We start from the raw sequence: 18,411 nt of genomic DNA, 5'->3' as shown, positions 1-18,411 counted from the left end.
CCATCTTCCGGTCGAGTCAGAGCACAAGGCTTTTTGGGCAGTTAAGCAGTGTAATATGGAAATGGAGTCTGCAGGAAATCTCAAAAATTAGACATCCAGGTACTCGAGGAAATCGGAAACGATGCATATGAAAATGCTCGAGTTTATAAAGAAAAGACGGAGGTATTTCATGACAAGTTCATCACTAGGAAGCAGTTTTCAATAGGACAAAAAGTTCTCCTATACTTCTCCATCTTAAAAATCTTCGCTGGTAAGCTTCGATCCAAATGGATAGGACCGTTTATTATTACAAATTTATTTTCGAATGGTGCAGTGGAAATTCAAAGCGAAGAAACACGAAAGTGCTTTAAGGTGAATGGCCAACGACTAAAACCCTTTTTCAAGAATTTTCAAACACACACAATTGATGAGATTGTTCTCAATGAGCCCAAAATTTGAATAACAGGTCGTCGAGCTAACGACGTTAAACAAAAGCGCTTTTTGGGAGGCAACCCAAATTTCTTTTTATTTATTTAATTTTAAGTTTTAGTAAATTTAGGGTGTAAATAAATAAATTTTTATTTAAATCAAATAATTTGATGTTTTCAGGAACATAATGGAGATTATAAATTTTTTTTCGAAGTCGGATAATAGTGGTGACGCAGGCACAACATGTTTACTTGGTAACAAATAAAAACACCCAAATTACTTAACCTTCATAAACACCAAAACCCAATACCCATCCATTTAAATCACCAACACCTACCCAAATACCAACCCAACAAAAATAACCCAACTAACCCAATACCCACCTAGGCCCAACCGAAAATCCATAGGAAAATAAGAAAAAAAAAAGAAGAAAAAGAAAATAAAACACCCAAACCCCCACATCCCTCTTCTACCTTCATCGTCATCAAACAAACCCTCTCCCCTACAAAAAAATTTCACCGCCGCTGTTGCCATTTTAGCCGCCGTCGAAGCACCCCACCTCACCATCGCCGTCGCTCCTCCTTTCTTCCCCGACGCCGAACATCCGTACACCACAACTCCATTCCACTCTTCTTTCCTCCACCACGTTGGCTTACTTCACCGTCGTTTCCCCTGCCCCATCGACAAAATCATTGAAGACACACATGGGGAGTACTCTAAACTTTTCATTTTATTTATTTGAGCTGCTATAATATGACACATGCTTGAGGACAAGCATAAAATAGGTAGGGGGAATTGATGAATATAGTAAGTATGCATGGATGGTTGATTGGTTTTTGCTGCATGTTTCTCTTCTGCATATGTTCAATCTTGCGTTGAATTCATTCAACTGTTTATTTGACATTGAGCCTTTAATCTCATACTTAGTCAACTTGGACAATTGTATATAGATTAATCGACACTTGTATTTTAAGGTTGATATATGTAGCTAGATTTTCATGAAATTGATTGTTTGAAAAATATATATTTGCTTGTGCATGAAAAAATGAAAAATGAAAAAATGAAAAAAATTGTAAATAAATAAAGGCTCAAGTTATGAGTGAAAGTTTCGAAAACATGACCGGATTGAGTAACTGGGGTGAGGAGCTTGGGTTGTTATCTCGTCTCACGTAAAAAGGTTCGAGTGACAAGTCGATAACTTAATAACATTCCGCTAACTGAGCCCAATAATAAAGTCTGTTTGAACTGAGTAACCGCGATAGGGTGCTGGGGATGTCATCCTAGTTCACATAAAAAGGTTTGACCATGTCTAATTTATTTTTCTGAAAGTATAGTTAATTAATAATGCCTTGTAATTTACTGGATTCAAACTCAATTTAATGAAATTATCTAGTTCGCATATTTCAAATTTTATGAAACTTGTCTTGTTGATTAAACTATATGTTCTGAGCATTTATTTAATTATTTATGCCTGTGTTGTTTACGTTGAGTATGGATGCAGAAAAGAGGCTCGATTTTTAATAAATTGTATAATTAATTCTAATGTTTGAAAGAACAATATGCTTTAGGGCAAGCATGAGATAAGTAGGGGGATTTGATAACATGATTATTTTGCATAATTTTTTGTGTTTAATTGGTTTATTTCTAAATTAGTCCCTATTAAATTAATATTTTTATGATTTAATTCTTGTCAGAGATGCAATTGATCAAAAGCAAGCTGAAAAGGGCCAAATTGGAAGAAAATCATGGAAATGGGGCCAAATCAAAAAAATGGAGGAAGCCAAGGACACATAAATAATTTGACTTTGTAAAAAGCCAAAAATAGAAAATCCTATTTTAAGTTTATTTTAATTTTATTATTATTTTATATTTTATATTAATTAATTTAGTCTATTTTTAGTAAACCCCGTGTATATAAATAGGGGCCTTTTGTTATTTCAAAATAATCAATCAAATATTTCTTTTCCTATTTCTATTTGGAGTTGAATTGTTTTCTTTGTCTTTCTCCACTTCAATTTGGAGTAGGATTTTTCTTTTTCTTTTCAAGTTGGCGTTAACATTCTGCCAATTTCAATTCCAATTGTTTGCTTTTCCAAAAATTGGTTCAATTGCCTTTCAAGTCCCCTTTCCTTTCCAAAATTCCATCATCCTTCACACCAAGCCAAAATACAATCCACAACCTTCAAGCATGATTAAATTCATGCCACACTAAACCCCTTTCAGCTTTAAGCCGGTGTTAACCCCATCAAAAACCCGTGAGTTACGAACCCGAGCTGTTTAACTCCCAATTTTCGATATTTATTATTTCTTCGGATTAAGAGAATGACTTTGTCAACTCACAAAGTCAAGTCAATGCTAAGTCAAAAAGGACGTCGTTTGAGTTAGTACGGCCAGACGTACAGTTGGAATTCCGAAAGGATCGATTGTCTAATTGGTTTTCCGTGAACACATTGGCGTGCCAAGTGGGGATTGTTGTTTGGTTCCGTTAAGGGAAGTAGTAACTGGATTTAAATGTCCCGAACGTTTGAGGGCATTGGTTCGATCTAGGCTCTTCTAGAACGCAAAGCTGCCGGAGTTCTAAATCACGAACGTTTCGTAAGTCGTTCGATCGGTAAGGGTTAGTTATAGGACGTTCCATAACTAATTTACACAAGGAAGAGTTGGTGTTCGAGGCGTCCTTGGTAGCTATAACTAGCTTATTGGAAAAGAGGAGTTCACCTAATTTCGAGGATCGGGTCAAAGATGGAAAAACCCGTGCTTAAGGCTGAGCTAAGTTTAATTGATTTTTCTTCAGATTACTTCGTTGTTTTTTTATTTCATCTTTTACTTTTTACGTTTTTTTTTGTGTTTATTTCAGGTTTCATATTTTATCCCCCCCAAACATCGCGGGCACGACAACTGCCCAGACATAAATCGGGTCGAGAGATAAACAATTTTCAGTAAACCCAGTCTCTGTGGGATCGACCCTACTCCCTATACTGCTTTAATTTGCAAATTAGGTGTAGGGTTATATTGGTGGAATCGACAGTCATCAACAACATTTTTTAGTGCACAAAGGAAGATATCACTACATACTTATACATCACAAATATAAGCCAAAGATTACAAAATCATCCCAAAATCATTTTCATAGATAGAACTTACTCATGTTATTCTTACCATTAAGGCATCATAACTAGAGTCATATATCATAAGTTTTAAATAAAAACCTGTACCACTCACAACATGATTATATCATTCCATATCTTTATGATAAGTTGTAAAAATAACTCGTGAAACTATTTGAAATACTAAAAGATATCCGATAAGCCTCATACAAGAGGGTAAATTGCCGATGCCATGTCCTAGGCATGGTCTTACACTAGCTCTCGTCTCAATGCCGATGCCATGTCCCAAACATGGTCTTACACTAGCTCTCATAATGTGGCCAACGCCATGTCTCAGACATGGTCTTACACTAGCGCACACATCACCCAAATGTCATGGCATGGATATCCAATCTATTCCTAGGTTCAACTGGGAATTTACCACATTAATTTCATCATGCATTATTCATAAGCATATTCAACCATATTATGCAAATCAATCGTTCAACACATAATAGAGATAAAGTTGCCTTACTTACGCACAACTTACCTTGGTATACAAAAAGTGGATGACTAGTTGGGTTTAGTTTACTAGCTTGGCCTTCCCCCGGTCTAGGTCCGGATTTCGTATTTCTTGATCTAAAATGATAAAAATTCACTAATTTAATCATCATATTAATCAATCCATTTCATAATTATATTTGACAAAATGACCATTTTGCCCCTAGACTTTCACAAGATTACGATTTTACCCCTAGGCTCGTAAATCAATTTTCATCAAATTTTCACATTAACCAAGTGTAGCCAAAACTAATTTAAGCCTATATCATCTCACAATTTCAATTATTTCACACATTTACCACATAATTTATAACTTCTGCAAAATGGTCCTTAGTTAGGGTTTTCATGAAAACTATTTCACAAAAGTTGTTTATTTAACAACCATAACTCATTTTCTTCTATATAATTTCAGCAACCAACATGAGTACTCTCATGGCAAAACTCTAGACTCTCAACCATTTTGCAAAATAGTCCCCCCATTAGCTAGCTCATGTAACAAGGGTCCCGAAAGTACAAAAATCATAAAAAATAACCATCTAAATAACTTACTTGCAAGAGGATAGCTTGGCTAAAGTTTAAGCTCCAAAAACCCTTATTTTTGCTGAGAATTTTGGTGGAGAAGAAGAACACTATAGCCTCCCTTTTCTTTATTTTATTTTAGTCAAATAAGTCACCTAACCTTGACATTTTGATTTTCTTTGTCCCTATCGCCAGCCATCTTGTTACTAAAGGCCTATTTGCTCTTTAAAGACCTCTAAATTTGGTTCTCTAGCTATTTAACACCTTTAGCTAATGAAATAAAACTTTTGTCCCTTATGCGATTTAGTTCTTTTTCGCAATTAAGCATGCAATCGCTAAAATTATTTCACCAAAATTTTCATGCACTCATATAAACATGCTATAATACATAAATAATATTAAAAATAATTTTCTCTGACCTTGGGTTAGTGGTTCCGACTAGGCCCAAAATTGAAACATTACATTTTTATTTTTGCGCTTTTATAAATATAAATACTTTTTTTCATATCTTATAAAAATTTTATTTTTTATATATTATTTTGACTTTTCAAATTTATATATTTTATAATTTTATAAAATTTTACATATTTAAAAATAATTTTGAATTATTTATATCTTATATATGATATTAGTTTTCTTTACATATTAATTAAATTACATTTATTATTTTTAATTTATTTTATTAACTTTGTAACATTTCATTAATAACATTGTTGTGAAATTAAAACATAATAATATATAAGTAATTTTAAAAACGTGATGATTGAAATTAGATTGAATTTTAATAAATAATATCTTGAAAATATTTTTAAAATATAAATATTATGATAGTAGGTTTTGTGAAATTCTATTTTTATATATAATTTCTAACTTAATTTTATTATTAATTATTGAATGTAGATTGTTAATTAAATTTAAATATTGTGACCACTAAATAATTTATTAGAACATTATATCTATTTTCATTTTAATAGTGTATTTAATTTAAAAATAATAAATTAACAATTTAAAATTTATAATAATTTATTATGTAAAATTATAAGTTGAATTATTGAATATAATCAAATTGAAAAGATTATAAATAAATAAATAAAAAGTAAAAGAGTTTATGTTGCAATTTTTCCCTACACAAATATGTACTGTTTTTTTCTTACCACATTACAAATTTTTATGTTGTGAAGATATTAAAACTTAAGAATATTGTAATCTAATACATATAATTTTTTTATTTTTAATTAATATAATATACATAATATTAAAAAATTAAAAGATTGATGTGATAAGTTCTAATAACACTACGTTTTAATCTTAATTTTTTAACGTGGTGGAGAAATTTAGGTATAAAAAAAAAATAGGTATAGTTTTAAGTCCAAAGTTAGCATTAAGCTAATTAAAAATATGAATTATAAATAGTTAATTTTATAAATAATATTAGTCAATTTTAAAGGGTATAGATATAATCCTTATATTGGGCAGCTTTATAGAACTTTCCAAGCATAGGTAGGGCTGAATTGTAACGTGAGGTAGGCTAGGTAGCTACAATGTAAAGTCTGCACCCTCTTTTGTCATTACTGCGTTGGAAAGGATTTTTCGTTTTAATTATATCTTTATATTAATATTGACAGATTTAATATCTGTCTCAAAATGAGGTTATTAGGGATTTATACAGGTTTTTTAAAATAAATAGAAATTTTGGTCTTCTTTTATATTTAAGGAAATAAGCCCTTCTCTCACCTCATTTTTTTTTAAATCGATTTATTTCAAAATATTTTAATCATTGGATAGCCACAGTTAGAAATTCAAGGAAATTGATTTTCTAATTGTTGGGATCAACAACTATTTAAAAAAATTATTTTAACAGCTAAATTTGATTCCCAATGATCTTATGTTCTTTTTTATATATACCTTCTACACTTTTTAATATTTTTGTTCAATCTTATTTTTATTCTTAATTTTCTACCTTAATCTCTTAAATTTCTTCTTCTCTCAATTTTTATCCTTACCATTTGTACTACGTGGTATGGTATTAACATTTGCTCACTTGTTATTAATTGAGAAAAATATTTCCTATCTTTTAAGTATTATCTCTTCATTCTTGATCTTAGGATTAACCAAAAACTTGAGGAAATTCATTTTCTTCATACTTCATATAATAAAATACACCATAAGTAATGTTTAAGAAAAACACTTTATTTTAAAGAAAATATTGAAAGTCGAATAACATGAAAATATAACTTTTCATAAAATTAAAAATAAACCAAATGTCTGGAACTGAATAACATGGACATATATCTTTTTCCTTAAAATAAAACCAAATGCTTAAATAGAAAATAATAACTCAAATGTTCTTTTCATCTCCAACTTTTCCATTGTCATTCTCAAAAAAATCTTCCACATCCAAGTGGGTAAGATTATTGAAGTCATCATCATTGTAAGCAGATTTTGTTTCAGTATTATACTCGAGATCATTATTTTTGTGCACAAAATTAGTCTCTACATCATCATTTTGATATATTAAATCTGTTCCAACATTCTTTCTCTTCTTTTTGACAGAGGCTTGATATAGTTTTACAAGATGTTCAGGTGTATGACATGTATGCGACTAATATCTTTTCATTCTACATCAATAGTACAAATTTTTTGTACCTTTTAAAGGATTGAATAGATCACTTTTCTCATTGTTTTCAATATTATTCTTCTTTTGATGGTCATGACTACCATCATGATAACAATAGCTATTACATTTTTTGCCACATCCATAATACGGTTACGATCGCGACCGCGACCACGACCATAATTTTTTTCACTTTTAGAAATACTAGGTGCTACCACATTCACTTCTAGGGATGAAGCTGAAATAATGGGATGAATTTCATGGTTTTTCATCAACAACTCGTTATTTCTCTCAGCCATCAAAAGACATAAAATTAATTTAGAGTATTTCTTAAAGTCCTGTTCATGACACTACTACTGTAGGAGTACATTAGAAGCATGTACATGAGAAGCATGAAAGGTTGAGAAAGTTTATTTGAGAGTTTGCATTACTAATTTTTTTCTCCACACAATTTTAATTGAGAGTTTATTTTGAATAATATAGAGTTGTACTCACTTACTGGTTTGAAATCTTAAAATCTAAAGTATATCCAATCATAATGAGCATTAAGAACTGTTACCCTTTTTTTTATCGTTGTATCTTTCTTTCATGTTATTCCACAATTTAAGTGGATCTTTTATGATCAAATAATTTGGTTTCAACTCTTCATGAAGATGAGATGGAGGAAAATCATAGCTTTGACCTTGTCTTGGTTAAATTCTTAATTGCCTTGCGAAATCGTATTTCCAAAACCTTTAGCATTTAGATTGATTTGAGCATCAAGTATCCATTATAATAGTATTTCCGAGTTATATCAAGAGCTACCAATTCGAATTTTACAATGTTTGACATAATTATCACCTAAAAAAAACAAACCAAAATTAAAAAAATCTTTGTAATATAAAAACAATAATAGTAATATACCAATACATTTGATAAAATAAAATTAAAAGAAACCTTAAAGAGATTGGTGATAAAACATGTCAGATACGAAAAACTGGTTATATATCCAAGCAGTCGAGTGGTAAGAAACATTGGAATTAGTTAAAGGGCAAGGGTTTGAATTTTGCATCCATCAAAATTTTGGCTTTCTTTTTTTTTTTTTTTTTTGCCGCAGTAAAGGGTTTTATAAAAGAAGTTTAAGGAAAAAGTTTAGATTCTCGTAAGGCGAATGAATAAGGTAGAAAAGCAATAATATTATAAGGGGGAGCAAGCTCAAGCTTCGCTAAGGTAGAAAAATTTTGGAATTTTGAAAGAGAAAAAAGTAACAACAATCGTGAAAAAAGAAACAATTATTCTGGTAATGTGTTAGAAAAATAAAGAGAAAGAACAAAAAAATGTAAAAGAGGTATAGGATTTTATTAATCAAAATAGGGAATGATTACTATTCTTATCTAAAATTTATATTATAAATGAAATGAAACTTTAAATAGAGTCCTAAAATATATTCACTTCATTATCGATGTGAAATTTTAAGACATACATATGTAAAAAAGTAGACCCTCCACGTATTTTTTTTAGAAGCTTCGATTTTAAACATTATATATAACATTCATTTAACAAAAAAATTTCTAATAGAATCATTTATCAAGTCAATTTCATACTTAATTTGAATTTTTTTCGAATCGAATCGAGTCAAAAAATTTCGAGTCAAATCGAGTCGAGTTAACGAATCCTATTATTTATACTTAATGTTGTGTTTAGATAGACCTATTATTTAACTAGTAGATGAAGTACAAGATTATTTAACTATATGAACAATATAATGATTTAGTCTTTTAACTTAATGAGTAAACATTTATCAAAACGACGTAGTTTTACCTTTTAACTTAATTATTTTGAATTTTACCTTTTAATAAAGTAAACATTTATCAAAACTACGTAGTTTTGTCTTTTTTTTATTCGAATTTTCGGATAACTCGAATTGTGTAATTCATATTCGAGTTAAACCGAAAAACTTAATTTTTTATTCGAGTTAATCTAAATAATTTGATTAACTCAAATAACTCGAACTATTTAATTTAAAATTTAAATTTTTTATCGAATTTTTTGAATTAAATCAAATTTTATTAACTCTACTTTAAAGAGCACTCGTGACAAGCAGTTATACCAAAAAAATTAATCACTACCGACAGTGTAGAACTTGAGTTTGACTAAAAAAATACAACTTGTGGTTAATTGTAGCATTGCAGTTAATAACCGGGAGCGCATTCAATATAATGTGTTTGAGCCATCTCATTCTCCACTGATGCATGTTAAAGGCTGCGGCCGGTACTGCATATATTGTAAAGCTTAGGCATTAAATTCAAACCGTCACAGCTCTCAATGCGTTATATTACTCGAACGCTTGAACGGCCTTAAGCGTTATTTCCCTTTCAGTTCATTGGGGTCGCCGTTTTCAGCCTCAGGGGGGGGGGTCTCTCATTTAATGTTCTCCTTTCCCTCGGGTCTCACAGTCTCAGTCATTGCTTTCTACTAAAATCTACTGTATAGTATTCCTACCGTTAAACATGTATCAGATATGGTCATAACGTCCCTTCCTCAACCCCCTCCACACAATTCGTTCTCAGATTTCCAACCCTTCTCTCTCTCATGCAACAGAGCTCTTCGTTTTCCTCTCTCCACGTGAAACTCTCCCCCTTCCTTCCTCTCCTTTCGTTATGTCACATCCATTTTTTTAACGCTTTCTACATAATAATATTATATTAACATCTTTAAATAATCACCAAACATATTTCTATATTATATATAGTGTCCACCCCTTTCTTTCTTTTTCTACTCAGCATAAAGTAAAGCATCTTACTTCCTTTTTTCTTTAGTCTTTGTTCTTTAATGGAGTTGGGTTCGGTTTCAAAAGATACAAGCTGGTGGGTTTATACTCTTCCAGCTTTCTTTGGATCCAAAAATTTGTTCGATGGGTATGTTTTGTTTTCCCTCTTTATGGCATTTCTTTCCATTGTCCTTTTTTCTTGGGCTTTTGCTGTTGGTGGGATTGCATGGAAAAATGGAAGGAACCGAAAAGGTACCCTTCCTATTCCTGGTCCTAGGGGTTTCCCTGTTTTTGGTAGCCTCTTTACTTTGAGTCGTGGTTTGGCTCACCGTTCGCTTGCCGCCATGGCTTGGTCCAGGGCCAATACTCAGCTCATGGCTTTTAGCCTTGGTTCCACCCCAGTGGTCGTAGCTTCTGATCCCCACACGGCTCGCGAAATTTTAACTTCCCCTCACTTTGCTGACCGACCCATTAAGCAGTCCGCTAAAAGCCTCATGTTCAGTCGAGCCATAGGGTTCGCTCCCAACGGAACCTATTGGAGGCTTTTGAGAAGGATAGCTTCCTCCCACCTTTTTGCACCCAAGCGCATTTTAGCACACGAACCTGGTCGCCAGCTTGACTGTACTGTCATGCTGCGCAACATAGCGAACGAACAGAAGCTCCATGGCTCTGTTTGCTTAAGAAAACACCTCCAGTTTGCTGCTTTGAACAATATTATGGGGAGTGTTTTTGGCAGAAGATATGACCAGAGAAAAGACAGTGAAGAACTGGAAGAGCTTAGGGATATGGTAAGAGAAGGATTTGAACTACTTGGGGCTTTTAATTGGTCTGATTATTTGCCATGGCTGAGTTACTTTTATGACCCCTTTCGTATCAATCAACGTTGCTTGCAACTCGTTCCCCGAGTTAGGAAACTCGTCAAAGGCATCATTGAACAACACCGACAACTCAGTGAGTCCAAAATGCTGTCTGATAATGCTGATTTTGTAGATGTTTTGCTCTCTCTTGACGGTGAAGAAAAACTCCAAGAAGATGACATGGTTTCTGTTTTATGGGTTAGTAAATAGTAATAACATAGTAGAATTTCAATTTTTATGTGATCATTATTATTTGCATGTTCGAATACTGAGTTAAGTCGGTGAATTTTGGTTAGGAAATGATATTCAGAGGAACTGATACGACTGCTTTGTTAACGGAGTGGGTCATGGCTGAGTTGGTATTGCACCCGGAAGTACAAGCCAAGCTGCAACTTGAAATTGACAGTGCTACGAGGAACAAAACCCTCACCGACGCTGACGTGGCGAAATTACCTTACCTTCAGGCGGTGGTCAAAGAAACCCTACGGATCCATCCCCCAGGGCCACTGCTTTCTTGGGCGAGGCTGTCCACGTCGGACGTCCAGCTCAGCAACGGGATGCTGGTTCCCGCCAATACAACCGCCATGGTGAACATGTGGGCCATAACCCATGACCCCAAAGTGTGGAAAGACCCGGTTGAGTTCAAGCCGGAGAGGTTCCTGGAAGCTGAGGTGGACGTAAGAGGCTGTGACTTGAGGCTCGCACCCTTTGGGGCTGGGCGCAGGGTTTGCCCTGGGAAGAACCTTGGGCTGGTGACGGTCCAACTGTGGGTAGCCAAGCTGATGCAAGGTTTCAAGTGGGTTCAAGATTCGGTGGCTCACCCGGTCAATTTGAGTGAGGTCCTGAAGCTGTCATGTGAGATGAAGTTCCCATTGCATGCTATTGCTGTGGAAAGAGAGGATACCCTTTTGCCTTAGCCTAGGGTTTTAGTTTTCTAGGGTTTAACTGTTGTCATCGTTCTTGGTTTTATTTAGTGTGTTCTTTTTTTTTTGTTTGTTTTGTTTTGAGGTTTTCGATGTGAAACTGTATATTTAGTATAGTGGGTAAACGAATTTCCTGCAGGTATTTGATATTTAGGCTTTGGGATTGGAATGAGTTTTCGTAGGCTCCTAAATTATAATTTGATATTTTGCTTGCAGTCTCTATTTATTATTTATTCAGGGTTGTGTCTTACTGGGTACATATTAACAACAGCAAAGTTTTTGGGTGTCTACATCACTGGTTTTTTTTTTTTTTTTTTTGAAAATATACATCACTGGTTTTTTATGAAAAGAATATGGTACGAATTATGATTAAGTGATACAAATGAATTTATGTTCTTGAGGAGTTTTCTAAATAAGTCTTCTATGAAGTCCGACTAAAAATGAAAGAAATTAAGTTAATATATCAAGTTAAAAATTCTCTTCCTGCTGATAAACATTAATTTAATAGTTCATATGTTACGTACTTTACAAGTTGTATTCACTCGCAACCCCCCCAAAAAAAAAGAATGGTTAGGTAACAGTCCACGATTCCAATAACCGACAAATCTAAGCAAACAAGTACAAAATTATTAAAATTTAAGGTTTAATATCTAAAGATTATATTGTATTTTATTGTATTATTAGGATAGAATTTTGTAGAAAAAATAAATTTTGTTTAAATGATAGGCTAAAAAAATAGATTTGTTGATATAAATATTCAACAAGGAAGGAGATAAGAAAGAGAATATAATGGTGTTAAGTAAATTACTGAGGATATTGCTTAGGGTTGTTGATGGGGAAAGAGATCTCTTTATTGTCCTTGTACCCTATATATACAGGGGAAGGGTCTCTTGCCCAATAGTGTCATGTCACTAACAAACTCGGAACATGGTGATTGTGTGGTCGATCAAGTGACAATGTCATTATATCTAAGTTGTCGTCAAGTGAGGTACTACATTGACATTCTCTTTGTTGAGGTAGTATGAGGTTGTTTTGCTGCAAGTGGGGCTTTTTATTAAATTAGTATAAAAAAATTAAAAAATTCCAAAATAAGACACCGAAAAAATTAATTACGGAAATGGTATAGTCAGGGTGGTCACGCCACTCGACAAAGCAGCACCTACGACATGACCATCAATAGTAGTGCAAGACAGTAAAAAAAACACCGAAAACAAAAAAAAAGCTGAAAATGAAAAAAATAATAAAAAAAAGGTCATATGGGTGCAGAGGCGGCACTAGTTAATGGGTCCCACAAGCGGCACCTAAGCACTATAAAATATATTTTAAAAATAAGATCTGAAAAAATACGAAGAATATGTCAAAATCAAGGTTATTTATTAAATTAATATAAAAAAACATTTACATAATACATTTGAAATATTTTTGCTAAAATAATATAAAAAATAAAATACGAAAATAATATATTTTAAAAATAATATACGAATAAAGTGCTAAAATCAGGGTTATTTATTGAAAAATATAAAAATACTTAAATAATACATTTGAAACATTATGTACTAAAATAATATGAAGAAATAAAATATGAAAATAATATATTTTAAAAAATAAGATCTGAAAAAAATACGAAGAATGTGTCAAAATCTGGGTTATTTATTAAATTAATATAAAAAACTTACATAATACATTTGAAACATTTTTGCTAAAATAATATAAAGAAATAAAATACGAAAATAATATATTTAAAAAATAAGATACTGAAAAAATACGAAGAAAGTGTCAAAATCAGGGTTATTTATTGAAAAATATAAATAATACTTAAATAATACATTTAAAACATTATGTACTAAAATAATATGAAGAAATAAAATACGAAAATAATATATTTTAAAAATAAGATAAGAAAGAAATACGAAGAAAGTGTCAAAATCAAGGTTATTTATTAAATTAATATAAAAAACACTTACATAATACATTTGAAACATTTTTGCTAAAATAATATAAAAAATAAAATACTGAAAATAATATATTTTAAAATAATATAAGAAAAAATACTGAATAAAGTGCTTGGGTGCCGTCTGTGGGACCGACACAACTGGTGCCGCCTCTGCCAGAGGCAACACTGGTGCCGCCTCTGGCACCCACATGACCCTTTTTTATTATTTTTTTTTTCGTTTTTAGTTTTTTTTTTGTTTTCAGTGTTCTTTTTTTTTACTGTTGATGGTCATGTCAGGTTGGTGCCGCCTATCAGAGTGACGTGACCACCCTGACTATACCATTTCCGTAATTAATTTTTTCGGTGTCTTATTTTGAAATTTTTAAATTTTTTTTATACTAATTTAGTAAAAAACCCCTGCAAGTGGCTTGGTGAAATGTGAGATGCGCAGATGACTGGTCACTAACTTAGTGATTAGACAAGTGATTTGAGGTGGAGCACCATTTGAAGGTTCTTCTCAGGGAATCTCTTGTGGTGTCATGTGTCTAAGTTAGATAGGGGTATAACATGAATTATTACTATTTTTATGAGATATAATTATTTTGACTATGATTATAATTAAAGGTCAATTTAATTGAGAAATGGTTAAAAGTTTATTGTTTTTATAAATTAACAAATTTTAAGATGATATTCTTGTATTTTTAAATTTTTAAATATTTTTATAAAATATTATTTTCGTGATATTTAAATTTTAAAATATTATGAACTATTTGGATGAAGAATTTTAAAATTTTTAAATTTCTAAAATACTAGTATTTTAGTATCCATCGATTCAAAATGCTACCAATTGTTATTGCTTTGTTTGGATAAATAATTGATTTAGAAAAATTAGAAAATTTAAATTTTAAAATTTAAAAGAATTATAAAATTAATATAAAGATATTCAATATCAATATCATTATATTTGTAAAACTTTATAAATAGTTTTAATAAAATAAAATTTAAAAAGTATATATTGTAATTAAAAAATTATTGTTGAAGGTTAAGTTTTTTTTTCTTATAGTGGGACAACGTGTAACAAATCAAATAATTAAGAGGAATTTTGTAAAATGATATATTTAAATGGAATTTAAAAATGAAATCAAGTTATTAAAATTCCGTTTCAAAATTATTCACAAATTTTAAAATTCTTCAATATATTTATCTAAACAAATAAAAAATTTAAAACTTCTCTACAAATAAAATATTTATTACAAATTTCTCTCCTAAAATTTTATCTTTAGCCTTTTATATAATGAATATATCATTATCAGTAAAATGAGAAAAATGATGAGTTGCAAGAGGGAATGCAAATAACACCGGACAGCCTCCGAAATCAGCCATTCCTAGGGGACTTAACCGCCTCTGGTGCACGCACATTTCATGCAGTGGCTTAAAATATTAAAATATGAAGTGCTTGATTTAGACCCTAAAATAAAATATTACTATTTTTATTTTTATTTTAATTTTAAACGCATTGCGGTCTGTATTTCTTCCAATTACGTTTTATCTCACATTTGACGTTTTCTCATAAGATTTCGATGAATACACAGCATAGAATGCGTGGTTGCATAAACCGGATCCTCTCAATGGAATTCTCATCCTATACAACATTTACTTTTTAACACTCGTCAATGGAATATTATTATCGGAAATTTATTTTACAATATTTGATATACATTTAGAATATTGGTTAAAATCTCAATAATATTACATTATCATGTTTAGTTTATTAGGAATATGATAATAATTTATAAATTTATTCTTATTAAATAAAATATAATAGTTTAATACAGACCACAATTAACTTGAATATTCATAAATACTATAATAAAATTAAATTTTCAACTTAATACAAAAGAAAAGAGAAAAATAATAATAATAAATATATTATGTAAATAATATACCATATAGATGATTAAATATGCATATAAAAATTAAAATCAAGGAAAAAAATTGCTTACGAAGAATAAGTTGAAATAATAGATAAAATCAAGTAGTAGGAAGGAGGGAGACAATAGTGTTTTTTAAATTGACAAATGCCTTAAACCAATATAAAATAGGGTTCATTTTGTCTTATTATCTTTTTAACTTTTCAACCTAGGTGAGAAAATAACTTTCCCACTTTATTATGGGAATTACATTAACATGTTTATGGAAAAGTAATACTTAAAAAGAAGTTAGATTCCAAAGAAAGTAGATAAAATTTGACATATTAAACGTTGAAATCACTTTCCAACTAATTAAATTCCTAGGAAAATGACTATTTTCTATCATACCAAACACTACCTTAAATTTGAGCTTCCGAAGGAGCCAGTGGTAAACCTTTATTTAGACATATCCCTTTGGACGTAGTTTGTGTGGTGGGGGTTATGTCTCCACTAGGTGTGTGTGAGTTCTAATCCTCTAATTCTATAGTACCAAAAAAAATCTTATTACAAATATAAAAATAATTAGTTCATTGCACTAGATATCTCTCAAACTATGATCTTCATTTTAAATTGATTCTCAAACTTCAAAATGTTCTAATTACATCCCCAAACTATCGATGTTATATCAATCAAGTCCTATTATTAAAATCATTAAATAGCATGCCAAATCTTATGTGGTATAATTTAAAATGAAAATATTAAAGAAAAGAGTGAGTGAATAATAAAGCTTTTGTAAAAAACTTTGAAACCAAGATTTTTACAACAAGTGATTTCTACAATTTTTTCTTAATTTTTTTTATTTTAGACTATACCACATAAGATTTGACATGTCATTTAATGGTTAAATTAATGATTTTAATAATAGAAGGACTTTATCGATATAAACTTAAAAGTTTGAGGCTATAATTAGAATGCTTTAAAGTTTACGGCCACTTTAGAATGAAGGTTATAGTTTGAGGATGAATGGTGAAATTAACTAAAAAATATTTTTAAGTTGATGCCACAAGTCAATAGATACCGACTTAGTTTAAAAACTACTAAAAACCATTATTTTTATAAAATATATTATTATGAGGGTTATTTTTATCTTTTAAGATATTCTATATAAAATTAATAAAAACTATAAATTATGAGATTTAAATCTAAGACATCTTGATTTTAAACATATAATCTTACCATTTTAATTAAAACTTATAATGAATATACTTCTTACATTTTTCCACTCATATTGTGATTGTATTATAATCTAATATATTTTAAAGATATAAATACATGATTTCTAATATTCATTAATAACTATCGAAATTTCAAATTCATCATTATATATTAAACCCACTAATTTCTTTTTGAGAGGATTGAAATTACAAGTACACTACAAGTATCAATGTATGTCTAACCAACTATAATTTAGAATTAACTCAATACAAAATATAATTAACAAAGAATCGGAAACAACCTAATCAAATAAAAACCAAAAGTACCCACACATGACACATGTGCAAGGTAAATATAAATGCTATATTTATATGTATTCAACTTTTTAATCAATATTTTCTTTGAAATTGCAAACAATCAAATCTCAATTTAAAATATAATAAATAGTTAATTGAGTCTTAACTCGACTGGTATTGATATTGTTGCTAGTGTAGGAGGACATGGATTCGAGTGCGTTAAAACACATTATCCTCCTATTTAAGGATTGAGAAGGGGTTATTTATAGTTCTAAGCATTATATAAAAAAAAACAGATATGATAGAAACCTAAAATGAGATTAATGCTAAAAAAAATAATAAATACTAGGAAAGCTTTGATATTCTACTTGTATTCAATCAAACAAAGAATGAAATTCAAAAAACCCAAATCACGTTTAAGAAAAAACAGAAACGAAACTTTGAAATTTTGTCTTAAAATACAAATAGGACATGAATATTAATCTGATTTATTTTTTTTTATAAAATTCTTACAATTATTCTTAACCTTCTCAACCCTTAAATAAGAGGATAAATGTGTTTTAGCGCGTCGAACACATGTCCTCCTTTTTCTTTAATGGGAAAATTGATTCATTCATTCCATGAATGGACTATACAATTTGGGGGGGGGGGACAACAAACACTGACAATCAACGGTGAAGGACAAGTTTCACCAACACGATAAAGGCTTCAATCTTAGCATCAATAGAACATTATAGCACATTGGCAACTGGCTTTGTCACAACTCAAGTATGACATATCTGGAGTGATTATAAGCACCTATCACCATAAGGAAACCGACCACTGGATGGTCCAAAATGGCAAACAAAATCAACAAAAGAACCGAGCATCTACCAAACTGGAGAGGATGGCGACGAAACTATCCTTAAAATCACTTGCAAAAGCAAGACAACGTGCATAAGCAATACTAAAAAACTTATATAAGACAAGACAAAAACTTCTAAAATGGAAGGCTTATTAAACAATAGAAAACAAGACATATAAAACTTAAGACAATACGAGTCTAAACCGACTTATAAAATAATTTATTATTCTGAAATACTCTCAGAGCAAAAATAGATTAAGAAGTTGACAAATAGCCACCATTCGAGTATCTACAACAATCCACTTTCCAAGAGAAACTGTTAGTGACCAGTGAAGATTCAATAACGTCAGGCACCGTCGTTTGTCCATCACCAATTGTAAATACAATGAATATACCTACAAACTAAATTTACGAGCTGAAAAAAGAGAAAGCACATAGAATAAAAGAAGAGAAACAAATAAAAAAAATGATTAATAGGAGGGAAGAAAAGGCGGAT

General features: G+C 30.7%; 1 protein-coding gene across 1 annotated transcript; it reads left to right on the top strand.

Annotated features, from left to right (window-relative positions):
- Positions 1-9,680: 9,680 nt before the first annotated feature.
- On the top strand, positions 9,681-11,932 carry LOC108461125 (cytochrome P450 78A7). Its single transcript, XM_017760838.2, has 2 exons — positions 9,681-10,992; positions 11,091-11,932. Exons 1-2 carry the CDS (start codon positions 10,000-10,002, stop codon positions 11,709-11,711), a joined length of 1,614 nt encoding a protein of 537 aa, XP_017616327.1. The 5' UTR covers positions 9,681-9,999; the 3' UTR covers positions 11,712-11,932.
- Positions 11,933-18,411: the final 6,479 nt, after the last annotated feature.

Source organism: Gossypium arboreum, chromosome 2 (genome assembly GCF_025698485.1).
Source record: "Gossypium arboreum isolate Shixiya-1 chromosome 2, ASM2569848v2, whole genome shotgun sequence".
Taxonomy (NCBI): Eukaryota; Viridiplantae; Streptophyta; class Magnoliopsida; order Malvales; family Malvaceae; genus Gossypium; species Gossypium arboreum.
Note: the sequence above shows the minus strand (reverse complement) of the source record. Positions and strands in the feature narration are given on the sequence as shown.